Source organism: Drosophila mojavensis, unplaced genomic scaffold (genome assembly GCF_018153725.1).
Source record: "Drosophila mojavensis isolate 15081-1352.22 unplaced genomic scaffold, ASM1815372v1 contig_49, whole genome shotgun sequence".
Taxonomy (NCBI): domain Eukaryota; kingdom Metazoa; phylum Arthropoda; class Insecta; order Diptera; family Drosophilidae; genus Drosophila; species Drosophila mojavensis.
The window spans coordinates 1,670,001-1,697,574 of NW_025318872.1; the positions used below are offsets into that span (position 1 = coordinate 1,670,001).

The window sequence follows — 27,574 nt, forward strand, 5'->3', positions numbered from 1 at the left end:
TGTGTATTTCCAATCAACTGAACCGCCAACCTTTCGCACGTGCCTCAAGCGAGCCGCAGAAGCCAAAACATTGCCTGGCCACAATTTTAAAGTCTTAGCCATCGCCACGCCCCCCTCCCCCCACCACCAGTTGAACGGCCTGACGCCCGCTCATATGCAAATTTTAAATTGTGTCGGTCCTTTGTGCTCTTGATTTAAGTTGTGATTTCTAATTGTGCACACACATTCACCCACACACACACACACATTGAGTGTGTGTCAATGTCAATGGCCTGAACTCTTGAACTCATTTTGCCATGTTAATCGAGTCCTGCATATCATGTGGATATAACTAGAGAGAAGTTCAGCTTTAATGACGTCTCTGCTCGAGATTATAATGCGATCCAAAGCGATTGCTAGAAAATTCAGTCAAGGTAAGCGAAGAGCATATGAACAAATTTTAATTCATTTAATTTTAATTAATAAATTTTAACTTGATTTGAAGCTCTAGTGATATATTTTATTCATTTTACTAAAACTATGTAGGTGACATTAACAATATATATACATTCCAGTCCCGATAATTCAAAATGGCAAGTGGATCCGTTTTTTTTCGGTTTCCACAGAAATTCAAGTTATCGAGAATTATCGAGATCGAATTTTTTCAACGTGATAGAACTTTTTTCGATTTATCGTGGTTTTCGATATAGCCGGTTATCGAGCTGACTGTGTATACATATGAATGGGTATTGTATACGTATCTGCAATTATATATTCCCTTCTTTTAATCTCACAAAGAATACAACTTTAACTATAGTATTTATAATATATAAAAAGATTATATTATGATATAGTAAAAGATTTCTTCTTTGTCTGATTTTAAAAGTGATGCGATTTATGGCATTTATATTTTGGAAACCAAAGTCTTTTTTTTTTATTATGTGCTAATTATGTCAATGGAATCTTTAATCAATGAATAGACTGATATAGACGAATACCTGGATAGATAAAGGAACTCACATCAAGAAAAATATATTTCCGTACTCCGTTGATTCAGCTTCTGCTCATGCTGCTACAAAATTTATCCCAAGTTGCTTTACTGCTCTGATTATCATGGGATTATGAAAGCGAGACTAAATCCATAGGACATAGAAATCAAAGTTTGTCCTCTGCAAGACCTTTTCATAAATTTGAAACTTAATGATAAATTGACGGTCCAATAATATTATTGTTGCTTGTTATTATAATTATTTATTATAGTAATAATATATATCATATTCAAGTCAATTCTTTTCTAATATTTCTTAATATTATTTCTGCTTGAGTCCTGTATCAGAATTTTCAAACATTTCCATTAGTCGTCCCCTGCGATTGAGATTTAAGCATTGCGCACTTTGCTGTGGGCGCCGCATCGATTAATTTCTGATACCTAAACCAGGGGGACTTGAGCAACAGCTCGATTGTGAGTCGCTGATACGGTCCAGGCTAGGCAGCGAGCGCTCTTAGGCATCTGTGTCATGTAGTATTGCCTGACAAATGTTTAATTAATTTTCCCTTCTTCGTTGCCCATTGTTGAGGTTTTTGATTCGTTGTTATTCTTGCTTTTTTCTTCTTTTGGGGTTTTTTTATTTTTTTAGAGCTCTGTTTGAAATGAGTTTAAGTTCTGTTGTTCTTGTTCAGATAAACAATTGTGGCCAGTCGCACATGTGAATGCTCAAAGCTGTGAACAAAATCATTTAGTTCTATTTTAAGCAGAGGCCCCCAAGCATCCAGTCGCCAACCCGTAAGTCTGCTTTTATCAGTGAAAACTTCCGAAAGCCATTTAGCAAGACTTCAATGCATGCATGAAGAACGGATGATTATTCTGTTCGGCTCTGTTCTGCTCTGGCAATTGTCTGTTATCAACTGACATTGAAAATGTTGGCCAGTGATAAGTCCGCCTGACAAATTGCGAAACAAGCTTTTTTTTTTTAAACAAATATATGTCTGTACACATATATATATACACATATGCATACTTAAGTATTTGCATAAGCTTGACGATAGCAGCTAAAGAATACAGAGAGAAAGAGAGAGAGAGAGAGAGAACTAGAATTATTTGAGCTATCATTTCATGATGTCATTTGATAATCTGTAGCATGGTCTAGTTCCATGAACTTACTTGTAGGATATGAAAGATTTCCGGACATGGGCATGATATGGACGCATATATAGTACGATATCTGGCCTATATAGGGAGCTTGCTGCAAGTATTTGTGTTATTATTGAAATGATTCAAAGAATTACCCAATCGCACTATAAATTTTATTTATTGCATATGCGCGTACATGTTTCCCTTTCCCATGGGCATTACGCTCAAGTTAGTGTTGAATTCGGGCCGCTGAGAATTGATTGGGATTCTGGGAAGCCAGAGATGCGGGCTTATAATATCGCTTGTGCTCATATATATAGTCGATAGTCAGGCGAATATATTTTGCGTATATATAGATCCTGCGGTATGTAACGATACTACAATTCTGTCTCACCTGCGGGTGTACCGCAACCAGCTGTATATAGTTCACCTAAATGAATCACTCATAATCAAACTATAAAATTTAAATAAAAAACAAAAATATATATACTCTTCCCAAGTGCAAAGATCATCGTAAGGAAGCTAGTATCTACTGGTAAAGTCCCCTCTGCGAAGAGTTAGTACAAAATGTTTCATATTCTAATTATAAGACTTAAGCTCTTATCTGAATGTTACGTATTGTAATAATGAAAAAAAAAAAATAAATAAATAAAATAAAATAAAATAAATATATATATACATATGATAAGAAGCGCGTAAAAGCACTGAAAAACAGAAGATTAAATAATGGATCTGTCTATAATAAAGATGTCTGTTAGACTCAAGTAATTCCCTGCCTCAAATCAAGCTGAGCTTTTTTCTATAGTTTACAGTTAAATTAAAATTTACAAAATTTCGCAATATTAAGTAAAAAACAAAATATATAACAATTCAAGAATAATCCATTAAACATAGCAACAACAACAGCAACAAATTGCCGCGACTTCAAATTTCAGCGTCGTATCAAAATGTGAGCGACAGCAGTGGACAGCGGTATCAGCGTAAGTGTATGTGTGTCTGTATATGTTTTTTTTTTTTTTTTATATTTTTATTACCTGTGAATCGATTGTATTAAGAGCTATTAAAATATTTTCTAAACCTGCTATCATATCATTCAATTAGGCAAGAAATGGCTATATATAGGATCATAAAACATAATATTTTGTGGCTGATAATAATGGTTGTGAAGACTCTAGTCAATTTATTTGCTGTTGTTGTTGCTGTTGTTGTTTCTTAACGCACATTAGTGCGCCATAAATATATCAATATAAAAATGTCGCCTTCATAATATTTACAACACGAGCGCAGATAATGGAAGACGCCAAAGAACCAGATAGTCAACGACTATGACAATGGATTGTGCATTAGACTATCGCTCTCTCGCTCGCTCCCCCACATACACACACTCCCTCTCTTTCCCTCTCTTTCTCACTTTGTCTTAGTCCACTTGTTTTTTGGCACTCTGAGACGCAGATAAACGTTAGATAAGCCACAAGATCAAGATTGGATTACGCTTTATCAGCGCGTTTATTGCAGCTGGATGCTCCATAAACTTGATTAGATCTATTCCATGCTTCTTCTTGCGCTTCGCTGGTAATTTCCAAAAATTTATGAAACCTACTTGATCATTATTATTATTTTATTTAATTTTCTTCTCGTGTATTTTAGTATATTCTCTAAGGGAAGTGGGTTAGACACACACTATAATAGCTACAATAGTGTGCAGCTATTTTAAGTAGAATATGGAATCGAGACGGTTTTATGAGATTGTTGCTTCATCATATGGACGGGCATAACGACCAGGCACCTCGGCACCTCTAGGCACCTGATATATTTATGAATTTACAATGCTCGAATTATTCTTCCAATTTCGACAATTTATTACCGAATACTTTGGACGTTTATTTGCCCGATTCGACACTCAAAAGACTGGCACTGTCCCCACCGAAAGCAAGAGTGTTTGTGTGCGCTTGCAGATAAAAAACGAAAAACGAAATACGAAACGAAACTCTTGTCTAGATAGAAGACAAAGATAGCCACGAGCAGACCCTGCGTATACGTTATATACGATTATATGATGGCCAATAAAGTTAAGCACCCTTTTAACTCGGTCATAATCGATCGACCCGTAAGCAACATATTCATACACTTGCACTTACGCACACTCAGTCCATCAATCAGTCGAGTCACTTAATCAGTCACTCAATTCCTTTGCGGGTTGCTGAATTTTCTTCTGCATTCTTCTTTTTTTTTTATCGTTCGACCTACTACGCAACTTGTTTACAAGAGAGATCCGACCTCTATATATGCTATACATGTATGTGCATGTACTATATTATGAGTCGCTGATATAATTGCTTGGCCCCTATGCGACAAGATCGTTTCGTGTGTTTACTTTGATTCCGACTTACTGGGAAACGTGATTGTATACCCCATTCTCCATAACTCCTCCACTCCCCCTCCCACTCTTTGTCTACTGTTCGCATATTGTATACGAACGGGCTTTGCTTTATCGTCGCCACTGTCATTCTCTTGTCATTGGACCATTGTTTATGAGTGTCGTACCGTTCTTCGTCTTTCGTCTTTCTATGTTTACAGTGTCCATTACATGACAGATAGTTCACACTTGATATATCATCGTATGCCATAGGGCAGTCCTTAAATGGAACATATACATAAATATCGTTATACGATTAGTAGCTGGGAACAAGATAGTTTGGAGTTCTTTTTTTGACGTAGCATGACATTTTGCCATTACAATCAAATCGACAGTTTATATGATTTGATGGCTATAGTTATGATGGTAAGCTATAAAGATAAGCGGCCCATTCATAAAATTCCTTATATACATACATATGTACATATTAACGATGGTCATTCCTAATCTAGTCTGGCAAAGCAGCGACAAGTGTGCGAGCAGTAAAAGTCTGCACTGTCAAGACTGTATTCAGTTTCCTTTATCGAGTGCTTACTGTCAATACCATCTTCCTTATATTCACTTGGTTTTCCTGTCACATCAACTTGAACTCCTTAGCAATTCAGCTTAAAATCAATTTGCTGTCTGGGCTTAGGATTACATTCTATATCATCTATAAGAGGGTATTACTCGGTCTCGTATATTAATCACTCCTCTAGCCATAACATTGTATTTTATTGTTGTCAATTATAAAACTGTTTACAAAGTGTCTGATACCTGACAATCAGATAGCTTTGACTGGCACAGGGTATCACTGCGAGGGCCCAGAAGTTTGCCGGAGACAAACCACAAGGCTCAAATTTCCACATAGTTGAGCATTGTATGTCCTCTAGCAAGAGACAACTATTTACAGGGTATGCTGTGGTCTGATCACATTAGGTGTACATCACAATGTTTGTTTATCGAGTCTTTTTTACAGGGCATCTAAAAGTTGATCATATCAATGTTTGCTTGCTTCCCCTTAATCGTTAATGTGTTTATTTTCATATTAGAAAATAGATAGTAAATAATCGCCTTTTAAATAACAACAACAATAAAGTGCATAGTACACTTTTATAGAACATCATAGCAAGAGAGAGAGAGAGAGAGAGAGAGAGAGCGAGAGAGAGACACCGCCAGATAGGCGCGACAGCCCGCAAGTGCGAAAGAGAGAGAGTGAGACATGAGTGAGCAAGTGTTCGTGTTTTATGGGTTTTAGGCTAAAGCGACGTTTCTTCTCTGCGATGGACGACGTGATGCCAACTTTTACTGTTGTTGTTGTCGTTGCTGCTCCCAATACTCAAGCGACAGCGCGTCGACGACGACGTCGACTGCGCAGTTTGGAGCAAGTATTGATATCAAAGCACTTGGCACTTCAGTTGGGCCATAATACAATTATATATATATATATTTTTTTTTTTGAGCTTCTGCATCATGCTCGTGTCGTGAGTATATACTGTTTTGAGAGCTAAGCAGAGTATATTGGCTTGGTATAATATTTGTTTATTATAATATATTAAGTAGAGCATTTAAAATGTGATTTATTGAGTTAATTTATTATTCAAATGAAATTATTATTATTATTATTATTATTATTAGAATATAGTATATAGTAACTATACATTCTTATTTGTGATTGAATGAGTAAAATGATTATTTTAAATTAAATTATTGTTATTTGTTAAACTTGTAATGAGTAATCCTGACTTATACTAGCTATACATTTAAATATTTATATATCCATATTTATCTCTGGAAGCTTCCAATTTTATTAGTTGAATCTTTGTTCTTTAGCTCAGCCTCAGCTCAAGCTGCAGTTTGAAAGCAACTGCTGGGGAGTCACAGTTTGAGAATGTATAATGAGAGATTCATTTTGTAAAAAATAGAGTATGAGTCAGTCGAATATTTCTAGTACTGCACGTTTTTTTTTTTTTTTTTTTTTTTTTTTTTTTTTTTTTTTTGTTTTATTGTGGCGAGAGATTTGTCAAATTTGTCATAAAATTCGCTCTCCAAAAAAAGCGTGTGGTAGTGTTTAGGTGTAGGTATGTGTATGTTGTGTGTGTTTGTGGTAGCGTCGTCGTTGATTGCAGAGCTCGCCGATCAATTTACATCAAGCGAGTGAAACGTAAAGTCTGTCATCTTCTTTTGCGAGTGTGTGAGTGTGTGTGTCAAATGATAAAAATCGGAGTATATAGTCAATAAGTGATACAAATAATGATATATGTTATTTATGTGGTTTTCTCACGTTAATTAAAAAAAATATATATATATATAGGTAAAAAATATTGAAAAAATAAATAAAATAAGATACAAAATGTAGAAGAGTTCTTAGCCCTGGAAGGGTTACGCATGTGAGTGACATTTTATAATTATATCGACATATGTACGCTCAGTGATATTGAGGTATTTCTGGGTCCTTTTTTCTTGCTTTTGGCGAACCCTCTCGGACCGGGGCAGCTGGAGATAACTGCAGAGATCTTTGCCTGCAGCATCTTCCGGTGCGAAATGCAGTCGCTGGGTAGTTAGCCGGTTGTTAGGGGCGCGTGCCTCGGCAGCGAGTGCGTTTGCAGCTTTGGTATTAAGTTACGTGCCACGCCTGCTCAGACATCATCTGCCCAGAGTGCAGCGGGCAGGGCAGAGCAGGATCTGGCAGTTGACCTCGTTATAATTATAGAGTGCGACGAGACTACTTCAATTTGACTTGAGAACGCGGCATGGTTTTTTTTTTTTTTTGCCTAGTATTGCGATTCTCCTCCGGCTTCTTCGTTTTGTATTTTTGGGAATTTGTGCGGCAAAAGGCAGGACTTCCGTTTCCCGAACAATAGCGATAGCAGCCGTCGTCCTGGTAGTGCTGGCATGTCAATAAGACACACAATTGAAAAACGTGAGCTCTTACAAGATCAGCAAAGGCAGATACACACACACACATAGACATGCATATGTTTATATGTATATGTGTGTACAGTACACATTGCCACTCGTCGAACAATAAGCGAGACGACTTTTGATTTCTTCAAGCACCGCAGTGCGAAACTTGCAAACAAAAAAGGGGGCAGCATACAAATGAATATGAATACGAAAACGAATACACATAGGAATACCTATACTCGTACTCAAACTCATACTCATGCACACACTCATACACATACTCATACTCCAACTTAGAGCACTCTCCGCGTACTTGTTGAAAATCTCTTACAAAAGCTGCTGCACATATGCTCAAGATCCATTGTCCTTGTGCAGACAGTCAAAGTCAAAGATCAGCCATCCAGCTGAGTTAATTATAGACGACAGCTACGAGGCTGCGGGGCAACGAGGCGACAAGGCTGCAAGAGTAAAGTCCCTTACAGTACAGAAGACAGAAGGCGTTGCGGGGCAAGTGGGCAGCGCCTAAGGACATGCGAATATATAAAAGAAAAACTATTCAGCACAGTTGGACATTTGGCGGGAATATGAAAACAGCAGCGCGACTCTGACAATTGTAGGGATCTAAAGGATATATCCGAAATTGGATGATATAAATTTATTTTTATACGAATATGAAAACATTATTACATATATGTGTGTAAAGAGGCCTAGATATCATCCAAATATATTTCCTATGCAGCGCCACTTTCCAGGAAAGTTTTGAGGAATAAGGAAAATTCTAAGATAAGAGAGAGAGAGAGAGAGAGAGAGAGAGAGAAGTCCTTTGGACAGAAGGGGAAGAGAAAAAAAAAAGATATATATATATAGAGTGAGACAGACATAGAGAGGGAGAGAGAGAGAAATGCAATTATTGATTTTATTTATTGCAAATGACTTAATATTTACCATCTGTTATAATTAGGGAATATTATATATTTTATATACTTTATATACAAGCTTTTTGTTGCTATGTTTTTAGCTTTCTATCAACATGATTCTGCTGATTTAGCACACCTGGGGCCATTTATTATTACTAATCAGGTACAAAGGAAGTGAGCAGATAGTATATACAATCATAACAAGATTTTGCCGCAGTTAGATCATCAGCTAATTTTGTTATCGACTGTTGCTGGCTAAGCTATAAACATTTGATATTTCTATTCTAGTTGATTACTTGCAAAGATAGACAATGCGTGTACAGTCGACATAAGCTTTCTGTGAGCATCTGCCAATGAAAAGCAATTTTTATAAATTTATTGATGTCCACAAATAACCAAAATAAGGCAGAGTTAATTTAATATCATTTTTATATCATAATATCATTTTTTTCCTGCAAATAATTTGTAAAATTTAAAAAAATTTGTGTACAAAGTGTAACTTTACAAATATTAATAACATGATAACATCTTAATATATGTCATATATTTTCATTAATATTCATTTCCATTGTCAGATAAATTTTTCAATATGTTTTCAATTCTGTCTTCTCACACATTTGGCCCTTTGCTGCTTATCTATTCTGCTATGCATAACAAATTTATTGCGTGTTCTAGAAAATCTGCGTAATGCAATGTTCAATATGAATAGAGTTTTGAGGCGTGTTTACACATGAATTATGTGTGACTAGCCTGGGTTTGTGTCTGTTCCTGGGTAAGAGCAATCCGAGCGGGGCGATAACAACGATTCGAATGGAAAAGCCATTGACTTTTATGGCAAACCAAAGCGAAATGCAAATACACGCCAGATAAACCCGACCCAATCCTTTTCTATCTGTTCGCTTCACGAGGCAGGCGACAGTGAGTGGAGTGAGTAAAGCGTGTGTGTGAGTGTGTGTTAAATTATGTGACAAGGGCGCAATGTTGTTGATTATGTTGTTTTAATTTAACGCTATTAGAACCTCAGAGCCCTCTTTTTTTTTCCTTTACTTTTGGTGCGACGACCCTTGCAACCCTCAGTGCACCCCGATGATAATGACCTAGCCGACTGCGACGTGCGCCTAATTGACTGCTGCTGTTTGACAAGCGCAAATAGACACCGATACACAGCTACAGCTACAGTTGCAGATACAGATGAGATACAGATACAGATAGAGACACCGAGTTGGGCATTGGCCTGACAGCTTTTGTTGTATTCATATTTTATGACATTTCGTGCAGTTAGCGCCCTAAAGTGGGCCCCATGCAAATAAATAACAAGTAAATATACAAATTTACGACCCCCAACAACAAAGGGTTGATATATGCCAGGACCTTTGGCATTGCGAACCTGTATTCCTCTTGCAAAATTATCATGCCTTAAGATATGTTATTTCTGTTGAGTGTTGATTTATGGCGACGCGATTTCATTTTTTAAAGTACTTTTCAAATTAATTTTGAGATAAATTTATCAGCTATTGAAAATAAAAATAAAAAAATATATATATTTATGCGGGCGCAGGCAAAAAAAAAAAAAAAAAAAAAGAAGAAGTAGAAAAGATAACACCATAACAATTATCAGCGCGTGCTAATGTTTACCAACAACAACAACAACAGGGATCTGAAAGTGCTAAAGGGAATCAGCAAACAGCATCAGAGCTTTAATATTTGCCATTAGGCGCCCCCATAAAACCCAGCAAAGCTATTAAAATGACCGATAGCGCCTCCCACAGGAAACAAACAACAGCAACATAAAGTATTTAACAGAAAACTAATGACGCCTTGATATATGGACATACATATATATATATATGCATATATGGGCAGCTTAGAGAGGTCAACGGAGTTATTAATTAGCTATGCAGAAAATTAAAGTTGGTATTAGTGCAACTGAAAATTAAATTCAGCATATTTGAAAATATAAATATAAATATAAATATAAATATAAATATAAATATAAATATAAATATAAATATAAATATAAATATAAATATAAATATAAATATAAATATAAATATAAATATAAATATAAATATAAATATAAATATAAATATAAATATAAATATAAATATAAATATAAATATAAATATAAATATAAATATAAATATAAATATAAATATAAATATAAATATAAATATAAATATAAATATAAATATAAATATAAATATAAATATAAATATAAATATAAATATAAATATAAATATAAATATAAATATAAATATAAATATAAATATAAATATAAATATAAATATAAATATAAATATAAATATAAATATAAATATAAATATAAATATAAATATAAATATAAATATAAATATAAATATAAATATAAATATAAATATAAATATAAATATAAATATAAATATAAATATAAATATAAATATAAATATAAATATAAATATAAATATAAATATAAATATAAATATAAATATAAATATAAATATAAATATAAATATAAATATAAATATAAATATAAATATAAATATAAATATAAATATAAATATAAATATAAATATATTTATATAAATAGAATAATAACAATAAATATAGTGATAATAATAATATAATAAATTATAATATTTATATATTTAAATACACTTTGAAATCAATTAAAGGCGATTTGAACCTCATATATTTATATTAGAAAATATTTTTGAAAATTTTTAATAACATATTTATTTCGAATTTTAGTTTTTATGAGAATCAAACCATTTTTCTTAAACTTTTAAAACTAACAGTAAATCTAGCTTATTTATCTATTCTTTTTAACATAAATATCGAGAAATATTAAAACTTTTGAAATCCGTCTTTTGAAATTTGATTCATTTGAAAGTTGAAATTGTTCTATTACAAAACGTTAAAAAAATTTTTAAGAATAGATTTCAAATTATTGAAAACAAATTTATTCTTAATGTTTTCTTCCTTATTTTATTAAATAATGTTTGTGCTGATTATTTTATTTATAATACAATATATTTGGACTCTACATTTTTGTATTATTTTTATACATTTTTGTATTATGTATGTATTTTTTGTATTTTCATTAAGATTTGGAAAGCTTTTTATCTGTTTATTAATATTTTTATTTTTTTATTTCCTTTTTAATATAATCAAAATAATGTAATCTCTGCAAAAATGTACTTTCACACCTTTAATAAGCGCATATCTTTAAGTACGTGTTAATTGTTAGCAACAGCCTAACGAATCGACTCACGAATAACAAAGCCTCCATATATGTATGTTTGTATGACCGATTCGCAGCACAACCTGTTAGGTCTATATATGTGTGTGTGTGTGCGTGGCGTAAACTTCGACGACAGATACTAAATTAAGTTGCAAACAAAGGCCAAGAGCAAAAAAAAAAAAAAAAGAATCCAGCTTATATGTACATAGCCTAACCGCACATACACACCCACATCCACACACACACACACATAAACCGAGAATTTTTGCTTGTTGGGGTCGCCACACAGGCAAAGGCAGTGGCAAAAAAAAAAAAAAGCAAAAAGCGCAACAGAAAAAGCCCCCTGGCCAAAAGGCAACGCAGTCGCTTTCAATTATTGCCGTGAGTATTTTTTTTGTGGCCAATACACACACACACACACACACACACACACACACAGCCATTAGGCTAATGTGTGCTTATTGCGCACGCTTTGGAACAGGAACAGACGCAGGTGGCAGCAAGTAAAACCAACCCCCACAAGCACACACACCCACACACACGAACAACCTCCAAGAGAAAGGGGGGAGGTGGGCAGCCACAAACCAGAAACTTGGCAGTGTCTGACTGCAAAAGGTCTGCTGTGAGCAGGAGGAGCAGGGGCAGCTACCGGTGTGTGTGTGTGTGTGTGTGTGTGTGGGCGCAGTGGGGTTGGCCATGCCACAATACGCACACACACTCACACCCACAGCAAACCGCAAATAAGTTAGGTGTGTGCGAGCGAGACAGCAGGCGCACAGCAGCCAACTGTATTTGTATCTCTCAGTTTGTGTATCTGCAGCTGTGTATCTGTGGCTCTCTGTCTGCCGCTGTGTAGGTGTCTCAGTGCGCTTGTGTCTGTGTGTGTATATGTGTGTGTGTGTGTGTGCATAATGAATGCGAAGATGTGCACGCCCTATTATCCTGCTTTGGCTCCTCCCCTCAGCTGCTGCTGCGACGGCAGCGGCTGGCAGCGACTGCGACTGCGACTGCGGCTGCTCTTGTTGTTGTTTTTGTTGATGATGCGGCTCACGTTTTTGTCGTGTATCTGTGAGATACATACAGTGGTGTGCTGCTGCATTCTGATAGGAAAACCGTGCAGAGTAAATAAGAGCGTTATATATACACGCATACATTGAAGCGTGTGCGTGTGCGTGTGTTTGTGTGTGTGTATTTTTATCCTTTTGCGGGCAAGCAGACAACAACAAGTAGCTGGCAGCAGCTGAAGCAGGAGCTACGCCAGGGCCTCGGCTCTGTTCAATTCCAATCAGAACAAAACGTTGTTGTTGTTGTTGTTGTTGTGGATGCTTATAAAACTGACACAGATTCAAGCACACATACACGCACACACACACACCCGCACACACACAGAGAGAAGCAGCAGAGAGCGCCTGCCTGCAGGGTAGTCAGATATAGATACAGCTCTGCTGCTTTTACGCTCTCACTCTCGCTCTCCTCTCTCTCTCTCCCTCTCTCTCTCTCTCAGTTTTGATGTCACTCTCTTTTGCAACCCCTGCGGTGGCAGATAGTCAGCCGCTCGATCATCATCTGCATCGTCTGAGGCATCCTATGGCCTCTTCCACCACCATTACCAGCAACAGCAGCCACAGCAGCAGCGACGCCGACTGCGACAGTGGCAGCAACAACCAACCAAAGCGACGCCTCTGCTGTGCACCCCCCGTTGGCATTGCCACTGCAGTGCTCCGCAGTCGGCAGTCGACTGAACATCATCACTTAGTCAGTTAGTCTCGGTCGCTGTGCGCGCACTGCCAAACGAAATCACAGTATTTTTCAAACGTCGCTGTCGCTGTCGCAGTCGTAGTCGCAGTTGTTGTCGCCGCTGCCGTTGCCGTCAACGCTGACGCCGGCGTTCGTTGAAGCTCTGCGTTTTGTTTCTTCTTCTTCTTTTGCGCTATCGTCGCGCTGCCAGCGTCACGTATCCGTTCGGTACTCAGTCTTGCGAAGACAACCGGCAGATAGAGACGACACCAAATCGAACATAAACACATTTGAGTGAAGAACGGCAAACACCGTTCGAGTACAAAGGAAATATCTGTAATATAGCGCATACGCAACGTGGGCCGCGCATTCAACTCGCACTTGGTAGTCATGTCGCGTCGCGTCCGGCCCACCAAATGTATCTGAATCGGAATCGGAATCGGAATCGCAATCGGAATCTGAATCTGAAAATTGTTTACAATCGTAATTTGTGTTAGCTACAAGTGAAACGCGTATCATGTTATTCGAACGTTATATTATGTCAGGTTGGTTGCTTTCAACTAAATACCCATATCGCTTATCTGGTGTCTATCGTTAGCTGGATACATCGCCCCACAGTCCCGCCTCCAGCCCCCAGCCACCCGCCGTCCAGCCTTCGCGTTTATCAGTGCATTTTTATGGCGAACGTCAAGTTTTGAGTTACCAATTGATGTTGCCACAAATATTTCACAGCAGCTACTTTGAAACAGAGACATTAGAACTGTGTATATGTATACAAATATACCTATATATTGTATATGTATGTATCTACAGTCCCCCGCGTCTTGGAACAAATATGGCGATTATATCAGAGAAAATGGATTTAGTTTTCCATTCATTGTGTGACAGTGCAGACGTGTGTGAGAGAAGCTTCCAGCCGTTTTGTGTGAGCTGGCTAATTATCTCAATTTTCAATTAAAGTATCTAATAGATACTTTTTGGAACACTGTGTGTTGAGCTAAATTGCCCAGATACTTTTCACTGTGGGTGTTCAATTAAATTTATAAAAACTAAAAATTTTCGATTGAGGTAACTTATAGATACATCTTGAAATAACATATTCAGTATGTAAATTATATTTAAGATACATTAAGAAGTGTTTTAGAAGTGAAATATGGATTTCATTCCTTGATGTGCATATTATAGATATATTATATATAAAAGGAATCTGCTGAGAAAAGTAAATCACAAAAGAAATCACATATTGAATATCATATATACTTTTTGTATTGCATAATAGTTCTTAAAGTGGTTTCATCTGATACTTAAATCACTCAAAGCAAAATTGAAACTAAGTGCAAATCTTTCTCGATTTGTGTGCAAACCTCAGCCACAAACTTATCTTAGCTGAGATGATTTATGCATGCACTCAGTTAATACATAGATAGTTAATGGGACCATGATTTATCTTTGAGTATCCACATACTCATTGAATATTTGTCTTGGATACAGTATATAAAGTATCTTTTGGTACAGCTTACTGACTGATCGATCTATCAGACTCTAGTCTCATTGTAATTTCGAATTTCTCATCTTCTGTGTAGTAAAAGCAACGAAGAATTAGAAACTTGAAGTAAATTCATTTAGGTGAATTGAAAATTAGATATTTGACTGTGGGAATTGTGAATAATATATTGAGAATTAAAATGTTGGCAAACTGGGAATAGGTTACATTAATTTCAGGAACTTTATTACAAATATATATTAAATAAATATGTATAAAAAATTGACTAGCTGAATGTATGAATCCTACATATGATCTGATTGAAATTCTTCTTTGATTTGAGTACTTGATTAACTATTTCTAAACTTTCCAAGTGCCGTAAAAAAACAGAAAAAAATGAAATGCCTGAGATGCAACTCAGATATTTACGCAATGGCAAATCTCTGTGCCGCAGCTTGCATCTCGAGTGACTCACAGTTGGCATCTTATCAAAGAATGAATAAAGAGAGAAAGATTGAGAGACAGAGAGAGAAAAGCAAAGCACAATTTTAGAACAAAAGCACAGCTTGCAACAGTTTAAAACAAATCCGAAATGTAATTAACTAAACTAATTAGCAGGGACCCCAAACAGAACCGAAAACTTAAACCGAAACACATGTGCCTAAGTGGATGTGAATAATAAATTCTTATGATAGCTGTGAAGAACCGAAAACACAAGAAAAATAAATAAAAAATAGAAATAGAAATACAATAAAAAAAACCCGCTTCATGTACAGCTGAAGGAACAAGTAGAACTGATACCGAGTACTCATCGCGCTTATCGCTCGGCGCAACGCTATGCTATATAGTAGTAGCTCCGGTACGATTATAACTGTATAGCTAACAGATGGACTTAGCGTAGTTCTGGTTTGGTGGGCGCGAAGACAGGCGGTGCCCACAAAGGCACTTCAAAGCGGGTCGGAAGAGCGCGAGAGAGAGTGAGTGAGATAGATAGCAGCAAATAAGGCTCGATTTCGGATGGGTTTGTTAAGGATATTATGCAAATAGCGTGTGCCACGCAAGTGCGAAACTTGTCAGCTTGTTGTGGATTGGTAAACCACTTGCCAATGCGTGTGCGGGTGTTTGCGGATGTGTTTGTGTGTGTGTGCGGCTTATTTATATGGCAGATACTTATCAACTGGGTATTCGACAAGAGCTCGTATTACTGTTACTACCTATTGCGGCTGTCGTGTGTGCGCGCTCTGACTGACTGGACGATATCTTTTTTCGGCCTCTCGTTTTCGTTTTCGTTTTCACTTCGCCTCTTATCGCGGCTATTTGTTGCCCTGTAACTTGGACAGCGCTTGTCATATATACACATACACATACAAATACAAATACAAATACAAATACAAATACAAATACAAATACAAATACAAATACAAATATATATATACATATATATTTCTGTCTAACAGCTCAAATTACGATTTAGTTTCAAGTGTTTAAATAAGCCACTAGGTAGCTAGCTGCAAGCCCCAGACAACAATGACAAGAACAACAACAACAGCAGCAGCAACAACAACAACAACAAGAATAGTTAATAAATAAATAATCGGTGCGTAATGTGTGCAACATTTTTGACAAGTGTTTTTTCATGATTATCTGCGTGTGAGTGTTTGTGTGGGTGTGTACGTGTGGAGAATTGGTGTGTGTTAAGGCTTGTTAAGAACTTTTTCAAGTTGTGGGAATATGGGTTATTAGCAATAGACAGGAAAAAGAGACAGAGAAAAGGATAGAGATGGTGTGAGAGAGAGAGGAACATCGATAGAAAATCAGCGAGAGGGAAAGTAAGAGAAAGAAAAATGAGATGAGAATGAAGATGAGGATGAGAATTAGAATGAGAGAATGAGTGAAAATAAAAATGAGAATGATAATGATAATGATAAAGATAATGATCATGATAATGATAATGATAATGATAATGACAATGATAATGATAAATGAAATGAAAATAAGAATGCAGATGATGATCACAGTGAAAAGGAGAACGCGAATGGGAATGAGAGTGAGAAGTAGAATGAGAATGGGTTATCACAGATTAGGATCTTATCAAATTATGATAGGTATTAACAGTAAACTATTGATTATATCAGTCAAATGCATGAATGGAGAGTCTATATCATTTATGTAAAACTTTAGCGCTGAGTTAAATGTCATCTCAAATGTCTAGTCTGGTTCGGGGAATCGTTGTTCTGTTGTTTTGTCTATTTATTTGATAAACAACAGCTGAACAAGTCACATCTTTTGAAATAAATACAAAACCAAATGCAGGAACGAAAAATTTAATATAGCAAATAAACAAAATATCGGAAATATTTCGAATAGTTGCCGCGAGGTATTCGATTCGAAGACATTGTTTGCACAGGCTGCATAACAACAAGCAATCAAATACAATCGTGTAATTCGATCTACAGGTGAGCTGCGATCGCACACTTCACGCGCCATGCCGTGGCACAGTACAGTGGGGCCTCATTATAGATAATCGATGTACGAATTGAGGGATCGCCCATTCTCTCTCTCTCTTTCTCTCCCTCTTTCGCTCTGCAGTGCGCAACAATTGTCAAAGTCAATGAGATAGAGACGCAAACACCAAATTAAACAACGATGACAACTCCGATACCAGGCTGATATGATGTCCACATGTCTATGTGGGTGAGGGTGTGGGTGTGGGTGTACGTTGTCATTGTCAGAGATATGAGACGTCTTTATCTAGACCACTTTCTATTTGTGGGCAGTCGCTGAGCAACTGATCTTGTTGTGGATTACGAGCCACTCGAGCAAAGTCAAACTCGCAACTGCCGAGCGCTAATCGTTAATCGTTAATCGATAATCAGTAATCGTTATCACTCTTCTTTCACAGGCTCTAACGGCGACGACTACGATCCGAGTGTCGCGCGCCACCATCATCATCATCATCATTTGGATCTCAGCAGTGGAGCGCCGCCCTTTGGCCCGCTGCCGCCGGCGCACTTAACGTCCAGCCAGGCGCGGCCGGAGGAGACGTTCGGCCGCCACCTGCCGCCAACGATATCCCCGCCTCCTGCGGCGCTGCTTCAGCAGCCGTCGCAGTTGCAGTCGCAGTCACTGCAGCAGCAGCCATCGCTGCCGCCGCCGCCGCATTTGTCATTGCATCTGCAGCAACAGCGACTGCAACGTTCGCCGCCCGCTTCTGTCTCTGCCTCGATCTCTGGCTCCGGCTCTGGCTCTGGTTCGGGCTCTGGTTCCGGCTCTGGTTCCGGCAGCGGCACCAACATGGAGCACCTGTTCAGCGACAAGACGCAAGAGCTTCTAATGCAGATGGCGCGCCTGCGCGACCCCTTTTGTGATCTGGACATTCGTGATAATGGCGTCTACGCCAAGACCGATTTGCCACGCGACTCCCGCTACGGACCCTTTCCCATGCACTTGTGCCAGCAGCCCAGCGATCGCCATCTGGCCTGGGAGGTGAGTTAACTAATCGTTTAGATTATATATTTAGTCACATGTATTTTCTCAAATCTATGAAAATTCAATTTGAATGAGAAACTATTTCAGCATTTTTTGCTGTGGCTACTCTTCACTTAATGAAATTGAACTCTAAATATACTATTGTCTATGATATAGAACTCCGTAAGTCAGTTTTATAGAATCTCATTAAGGACTTTAGTCACTTTTTACTCTAAGTAAAAGCTATCTTCAAAAGCAAAAATAAGGATTTGCCAATTCCTTGATAGAAATATAGTTCTCTCAATCTCTATTCTCTTAGAAGTAGTTAAATATTGCAAGGGCTTTCATATATTCTCATTACGATCAAGTTATTGATCTTTAGATTTCAGCTTTGATCTAGATTTTATTACCGGTATCATCAATATCAACTGTCAATATTCTAGATACTCTCTCTATTTATAGATAAAATGATATTACTATCTGATTTTCATTTTAGTGTTTCCATTTTAGAGATTATAGCACTGTGCTAGAAAACTTCTTTAGTCTATTATAACAATTACCAAAAACACTTCAATTGAGATATCAAAGGAATCTAGTTCTTAGAATTTATCAGTTCTTAGAATTTATCAGCCAAACTGGGAACAATAAAAGATAGTACTATCATCTCAACGACCATTAGGCATGACGTGGTTGAATTTTTAAACTTTGGACTAGATGATCAATAGTCAAGGAAATTGATAATATTGATAATAGCTGCATAAGTTTGTATTCTATTCATACATTTATGAATTTTTTTTTATATATAGTCTCTCATTTTTCTTATATGTTATGAAAATTCTAACGATTCCTAAATTTTCTCTACGCTTAACCCAAACAGAAAACCGCAAATTGAAACATTTTGTGCAGCTCGTGACATTGTTATAGATACCACATATAATATATACCTCTCTCTCTCTCTCTCTCTAAATATATATATGTATGTGTTCATCATAATCCTTTCGCATATGTGCGAATTTTCGGTCTGCAAATCGTCTCCAATTTCCGCTTCCTTTTTTTTCGCTCGGGAAATTTAATCCCATCAAAGCTGCGCGCGAAATTTTTATGCGAAAATTGCCCAAAAATTGTGCGATTTTTTTTTTCGTTGGGAAAATCAAACGATTGGAAAAAGATTTGATTAGCAGTGGCTGCGGCTCTGGCTCTAGCTCTGGCTCTTGCTCTGGTTCTATTTCTGTTTCTGGGCTACGCTCAATTGTCAGTCAAATGTGCCTAATCCTTGGCCAGAGCTAATTTTGTGAGTCTCACCGGGCCATCCACAAAGTGCGCCCTAAATGAGGCTTAAGTTGAGGCTCGGCCTGATGATTCCAATTAGTTTGGGACGCGAACCCTTCGATTGCTTGTCAGTCAGTCAGTCGGTCCGTCGGTCCGTCGGTCGGTCCGACTGTCGGTCAACTGACACTTTTGCAGGCAGACAAACTGACAGACAATCCAATCAAATTATCGCGCCTCGAGCCTGTTGACAATTGTCAGAGGGAATCTGAGGACCCTACCCTAGGCTCTCTCTCTCACTCAGGTATTGCAACAATATTATTGTTGTTGTTGCTGGCACTCGAGCCAAAACGACAGTTGGCAGTGGCAAAATTGGCAAAAGGACACGTTGACAGACAGTCCTTGCGTTGATCCCTTCCTTTTCATATATGAATATATATATATATATATATATATTTTTTTTTGCTCACTGGATGATCCTCAAATCAAGCGCACTTTTCCCTCTCCCTCTCCCTCTGCCTCTGCCTCTGCCTCTGCTTCTCTCTCCTTCTCGTTCACATTTCCGTTTTGACAGATACATTGGCCATATCTGTATCTGTATCTGTAGCTGTATCTTTAGCTGTGTTTCTGTATCTATGGCAATTTGAAGCCCCTGAAGCCGTGGTGTGAACCCAACACTTTGAAGAGATTATCTCTGGCGCGTAAATATTTTTCTTGCCCATTGACTGTGCCATGTTTTTGTACGCATTTTGTGGCCTCTTTTTCATTTTTCATACATTTTTCTTTTTTAATAAACTTATGAATAGCTGCAAACGGTAGCAGGACACGTTTCTTCCCTTGGCTCTGTCACATGTGCCGGCTTGCAGCAGGGATTAGCTCACAGCAATAACAACTAAAACAACTACAACAACGACAACTACAACTTCTCATATGACTGCATAGCCGTCGCAATCTTTGGCTTGTTGCTTAGTTGCTTTAGTCCTGTTATCTATCTATTCGATATCCTTCTGATCTTATCTGCTGCTGGTGACCAACTCATATTGCGATTTCCGCTCTGAGGGAGCTGAGGCTAATCTCTGTTTATTGCCGATATCTGACAGAGCTGCGATTAGCTCATGTTTTGCCGTTGTGGCATCAAATAAAAAACTGATTTCTTATAGAAGCATATGAGAGCAAAGATTTGTAATTGTTTTAGCCTTAAAAACTTCAACTTCAGCAGAAATTGTTGCTTAGCTACAAAGTCTTTATCAGGCTTCAATCATTCCTTATATAAGTTTTCTACTGCTTTTATTTCACACTCGTCTTTTCCACCGAATTTTAAGAATAGTTTTATTGAGAACTTTTATGGCCTTTGATTTTCTGTTTTATAGTTTCTGTCGAATTATTTTCTCAACGGTTTTATAAAGCTTTCAAGTCTTATGTGTGGTATATTGAAAACCCTTCATGCACTCGTATATATATATATGTATACCTTATATATAAAATAGATAGATAGATGTGTATTCTTACATTCTCATACGCATACATTCATACATTAAAGCATTCATACATTCATGTATGTTTACATTCATATATACATATATTCATAGATTGATAGACTCCTTTATTCACACATTCATGTATTCACACATTCATGCATTCACACAATGCATTCACATGCGTAAAACAGTTCTTAAGCATGCATATAATAACTGGGCAGTTATTTATATATTATTAACTTTTATTAACTATTAAAGTATTTGCATTTAAAATAAGTTTTGCTTATGTTCTCATTATTTTGCATATACATACATACGTATATATGTATGTTTGTGCTCTTCATCAGTTGAAGCCGCGGTCGTTCCACAATTTCACATCGTTACACCCGCACTTGACCACACACACGCACACACACACACACACGCTTATATGTACTTGCGCAGCAGCTGCGCTCATGTGTAAAACGCAACTTGAATTTTATTTTATAAAAAATACTTGCATATACATATAAATGTGTGTGTGCGTGTGTGTGAGTGTGCTTCGATATAAAGTTGGTTTGAAATTATTCTTTGCATAAGCCACGGCGCGAGCACTTGAGCGTTGTTAACTTAATTTTTGGAGCGTGCACAAACATATGCTCTCCTCACACACACTTACACACACACTCGAAAGCTCTCTCCCACTCCCACTCTCTGCTCAGCAAACACGCTGCCACAGCAGCGCTGCCCAAACTCTGCAGACTCTCCCACTCGCACACACGCACACATACTAGCGCATGCAGACGCTCGCCACTTAATGAAGAATGCATAAAAAAAGGAGAAAAAGAAAACAAAATCGGTAAAGCACCGTTTTTCCATTCGACTTGTCGGACAAGAGCCTGACGGCGGCGGCGGCTGGCGTTGACTGCGACGGCGTAACGGTAAACGCAAGTCATTTGGCTGCCGTTGCTGCTGTTGCTGCTGCTGGCGTCGCTGCGTCTTTGGTTGCCCTGCCAAACCGCAGTCGACGATTTGTATAAATTATGCGTATTTAGCGACGTTACGCTGTTGTTGTTATTGTTGTTGTTGTTGTAGTGGCTGAGGCGCTGCTTTTATTTTGTTTTGCATACAAAAACTGTCGGCGTCTCTGCGCTTTGCCCATTGTTGTTGCTCTTTTATGCTGCAAGTTTTATTTATTATTTTTTGCCTTCTTCGAATGACCTTGCGATCAATCAACTGGCGTCAGCGTAGAGGGCGTGGCGCAGTCCTGCTGTGCATAAAAGGCGTTTGGATTATTAGCTTTAGAGTAAATAGGTTGATTTTAACCGTTAACGAATTCAATTTCTGTCATAATATTGCCAAGAAAATTTTATGCATGGACATGTTTTGTGTATGTCAAGAATATGTATCTTAATTACTTATTTTATATTCCTATTTTCTTTTTTTTTTTTTTTTTGTAATTAAATTAAATTAAATAATTTAAAAAATTGGATTAATTTACTTTATTAAATTTTTGGATTTTACATGTTTCTATGAATTTGCTTTTATTTTTTATTAAAATTTGTGATATATTAATTTTTTGTTTTTAGTTCAGTATTTTATTAATATTTTATTTATTTATTTTTTTTTTTTTTTAATTTTTAAATATGACACTAATTTTAAGTTATCAAGATATATACACATACATTTTAAATATATTTTCTTGTCGTAACTTTATGTTTGATTCACTCTTAGTTTTTTTTTTAAATTTAATGCATTAAATTTTATTTTCGATTCAAGATTTTCCCTTCTGCCATATTTGCCGGCCCTTCTGCTACGTTTTTACACTAAAAACTACTATTTCAAGATATTTCTACTACCTTTTGGCGCTGCCATATGCTGGTTGTTGTCATCACTGTTGGTTTGCGACTGCGCTAAACGCCGCAACATATGCCAGTTAGCACAGTTATGCGCCATTGCAGACAACAGATGGCGCCAGCAGCTTCAATTGTTAATTAACTATTAAATATTTGTAATTGAATTAAATTTCGTTTCATTTGTATTTTAGGTAATTGCCGGACCGCTATTCCATGGCTGGCTGGAGCCCTCGGCGGATGTGGCCACATGGCTAAAAAAGATACGCAACGCTCAGATCGATGAGGCTGAAGAGGCTAATTTAAGGAATTTCGTTGTCGATCGCTGTGTGCGTACCAAATAATGATCTTTAACCTTTTATTTTTTCGATTTTTTAATTATTTTTTATTGCATTTCCATTTAGCTGTGGTACGAAACGAAACGGGATATTAGTGCAGGCGCTGAAATCGTGGTCGATCCCCGCTCCCGCACGCCCTACGACATCAGCAGCGGCAGCAGCAGCGCGGCAGCAGTGGCAGCAACTGCAGCAGCCGCAGCCGCTGCCGCAGCAGCCGCCATGGCAGCCGCTAGCAACAACAACAACAACAATAACAACAACAATAGCGATGATCGCAGCGATCGTGATAATGGTGAGTTGCTCAGATTGAGATTGAAATGTTGATATATCGGATATATGTTCCTATATATGTATATGCTGGCAGCAGGATAAATTGTACAGCTGAGGCAATTAGAGTTCCGGTTGCTGCATGAAATGCGCGTGACAAAGTCAACGGCACGAGCCAGCAACAACAACAACAGCAACAACAACAACAGCAACAGCAACAACAATAGCATCGACCAGCATCCCCTATATGTATAAGGGCTAAGCACGTCAACCCCCGCCCTCCGCATGTCCTTTTTGCGCATGCGCGCATGCAATCTGCGGCAACCGCACATGTTTTCATTTGTTATTAAAATGTTTGTTAATTTCATTTAGAGATCCATCAGCGCGGCGCAGCGCAGCGCCGCTCAGCACACGCTCAATTTAAGCCTAATCCAATGGCCTCGCGAACACCCTAATGTACATTAGGGTGCTCCGTGTTTGCCTATAAATATGTGGGATTTATGCACACGTCTCATTTGACAATATTCCATAGATTCCCAGCGGGCTTTGCCACTGATATCCTGTTGTTGTTGTTGTTGTTGTTGTTGTCGCCGTTGTCCTTGTCGTTGGCTTTTCAACTTATATTTCCTATCTTGATATCAATGTCAGCTTAAAAATATATTTATTTTTCATTTTAATACTTGATACAGCATATAAACATTCTGTATATTTCAATTAGCATATGCTGAGCTTAGCTGCTCAAATCTTTTTGCAATTAAAAAAAAAATAAAAAGCCAAAACATAATAATAAAAAAGTGAGCACGTTGCACACCTGTGCGCATTGGCTGCTCGCATTTTTATTTTTTTAACGTATTTTTTAAATATTCTCTTGTCAAGTTTTTTAGGTCACGCCCTGTTGGCCACATAAGACGCCGATCCTTGTGTGTCCTGCGCAGGGGTAGCAAATGTTTGTGGCATAAGTTGAAAATGCCAAGCATCGCTGCCTCTCTAAAACGGGGGTTAAACTAAAACTGACCGTTACATTGCATTTGTTTTACTGCTTAAGTATTTACATTTTCATTTAGTCGTTGAAATTAACCGAAAGTCAACCTGAAAGTGCGTTTCATTAAATGCGTTTTACATTTATTTCAATTAAATTGGAAAGCCAAAAAAAAAGAGCTTTCATGAACTGTCTATGAAATTTAAAGAGAAATACAATTTTCCTAACATGTAAGGAATACCAAAAATATTTAAGAAAATTTTATGCATTCTTATAAACTTCTTTGATAACCTTTAGTTTCATTAATAACACTTATAAAAATTTAATTTGAGAAATTATAATTTTAATTTGTAAAAAAATAATAGGTATTTAAAAAATTTAATTTTAATATTTTTTTTATGTTTGATAACAAATTTTCTAAAACATTTATAAATTCAAAATACATATAAAGTTTTTATATGTCATAAATAATACATACGTAATTTTTTTTTAACTTCTTGGTTTTCTTTAACCAAACTCCGACGGCTATTGAAAAATTCATAACATTTGCAAAAAGAAGAAGGAAAAATATTTGTTCATATATTATATATTATAATATTGGATACTATAAAAAATATTTACTAACAGGTTAATTAAATATATTTTAAATTACATAAACATATCCTGTATAAAGAATGCATGAGAAATAATTGTAATTTATATAAGCACCTTTTTTATGAAAAATTTCAATTCATTAATGCAAGCTATAGTTCGATTCGGCAGTAAGATGTTGTACTTAAGAAATGGTAATTAAATAATTTTCTTTGACTGATTTCATTTATAGGAAAATTAGCCATAAGTTGATTGGCTTCCTTCAACAAAAATTAAATGAAATTCCATTTTGAAGTACCCGTCTAAGAAATAAATTTTAATATACATAGCTTTCCTGCTATCATATCTGTAAATATATCTTGCCAATTAATTAATTTGGCTTATTCATATACCAAAAATGTTGCATCGATTTCTGGTTACACTTGAAGCTTTTATGTGCTGAAACTTCTCGTCCCACTGCCAAATGACAAAACCCATTCAATGCTTGATGATAAAAAAAAAAAAAAAAAAAAAATACACACGAAACATATAGAAATAAAGCACTAAACCACTTTTGAGATGGTTTTCAGCTTAGCGCGCGGTGCGACTTCAATCGACCAATCAAAGATTAACAATTGAATTCAATGCTCGATGGATGCCGAGCTGCGATTGCCAGAATGATCAAGGGGGCACACGCCAATACCAATAGCAAGAGCAAGAGCAAGACCAAGCCCAAAACTAACTGCCACACACACACAAACACACATATAGACACTGTGACATTGTCTCCAATGGATGATTAATGAGCTGGCATGTTATATGCCAAGTTACCAAAAAAAAAAAAAAACTACCTAACGTTAACTGAAAACCGAAAACTTGGCTTCTTCAGCTAAATGATCGTCGGTCGTCAATTTGGGCATCATTAGGAGTTGTTGTTTTTTATATACATATTTGATTAGAGACCCAGCCGAACCCTTTTTTGTATGTTTTTTTTTTTTTTTTTTTTTTTTTTTTGTACTCTGACCGGCTGCCAAATCGATTAGCAGGCGGATCTAACTTTTGATTTTTGCCACGGTAGTTGTAAGGTGTAAATAATTCAATCAATCATTTGTCAACAGTTTTTGGCTTCCGTTTCGATATGAAAACACACAACACGTTTCACAATTCAGGGTCAGACACAAGCCTTGCGCCCCCTCCGCTCCGCTCTGTCCTCTCACGCTGCTGTCTGTCTCTCAATCTGCCATCCTGATTGCAGCAGCAGCAGCAACTTCTGAAAACCCGCCTCCATTCAATTGTCAGCCAGTCGAGCGCTGTGGAGTAAATCAATCTGCCAGGTGGATAGCCAAACAGCTGCGACTGGTGAAAGGTGTGAAAGGATTTTGGATGCATGGGCTGTAGCGTAGCGTAAGGGGGTCGGGATGGAGTGGTGAGGCTAATGCCCATTGATAAGGCTCGACCGGGAGTCGTAATAGATCATAGATGAGTAAAGAATTGCTTGTCGAAAAACTTTAGCAATCTCTGATCAGTTCGATTGTCAGCAATTGATTAATCAATTGTGGAATTCCATTTCTTTTCTATAGAATAGAGACATTAAGACAATAGGAGAAAACATTTCTATATGAACATATTGCATTAAATTATGATCTAATTGAGTAGTACAATAATATAATAAAAAAATTATTTCAAAGAAATTTAAAAATTAAATATAGCTTCAATGAGCAATGGAGACTTAAATTATAGGAATTCTTATTATTGAAAATATTGTTAGAATTATCAATCCTAACCACATAGGTCTATTGCCAGGAAAAAAAAAGCAAATTTTTAAAATCACGCTAAAAATAAATTAATATCAATTCACATTGTTCTAAAAAAACATCAAAATTATGTTGGAAAAATTAAATAAAAAATATTATTTTGTTACAAATATTTTTATATTTTTTTAATAATATTTTTATTTATTTAAATCAATAAAAAATACAATGGAAAAAAATGTATATACATAAAAAAATATTCTATGTATATTTTTAAAATTTATTCATTGAAAATATGATAACAAATTTTAATATAAATATATATATTTTCCTTATATATATATATATTTTCCTTAATAATATAATGATATGAAAAAATAAATTAAAAATTTTTATACATGTATATATTTAAATTGTACACTAGAATTAATAACTGCCAAGATATTCTATATTTAATTCTATATTTAAGCATTAGAAACGCTTTCCCACAATCGAGAATGCAGCTGTATAAGAAAATTGCCTGATGTTGTTACTTTGCATATGCAATTACTTAACGTTACGTCGTCCATATGGCATCAAAGTCATTCCACTCGGCTCTACTTAGAACCTTTTCTCAAGCCTGCGCCTTATCTGCGGCCCACAGCTGACGCTGCGCCTGCCCAGAGCAGCATGGGTGAAAATTCACCCGCCCAATATCCCACGCTTCCGGCCACACATATTGCGAGCATAAGGAACTTGACGTGGGAATCTTTGATAGAGCCAGGAGTTGCAGTAGGAGTCGCAGTTGCCCTCCTTTGAGGGGCATATTGCACACGCTGAAAAATTAACTTTTGACCCGAAACATAGACGCGACCCG

General features: G+C 36.7%; 1 protein-coding gene across 3 annotated transcripts in view; it reads left to right on the forward strand.

Moving 5' to 3' along the window:
• The first annotated feature begins 20 nt into the window (after positions 1-20).
• The window catches only part of LOC6577904 (transcription factor hamlet), a 38,724-nt gene continuing 11,170 nt past the window's right edge, over positions 21-27,574 (forward strand). Inside the window, exons 1-4 of one of the 3 annotated variants that reach the window (XM_044009171.1) lie at positions 21-413; positions 17,672-18,255; positions 23,008-23,142; positions 23,218-23,443. In XM_044009171.1, coding sequence (XP_043865106.1) covers positions 353-413; positions 17,672-18,255; positions 23,008-23,142; positions 23,218-23,443 — 1,006 coding nt within the window. In that variant the 5' untranslated portion in view covers positions 21-352. Of the gene's footprint in view, positions 414-13,294; positions 13,832-15,681; positions 15,747-17,671; positions 18,256-23,007; positions 23,143-23,217; positions 23,444-27,574 lie in introns of those variants that run through there. The other 2 variants (XM_044009172.1, XM_044009173.1) reach the window with 2 other exon arrangements.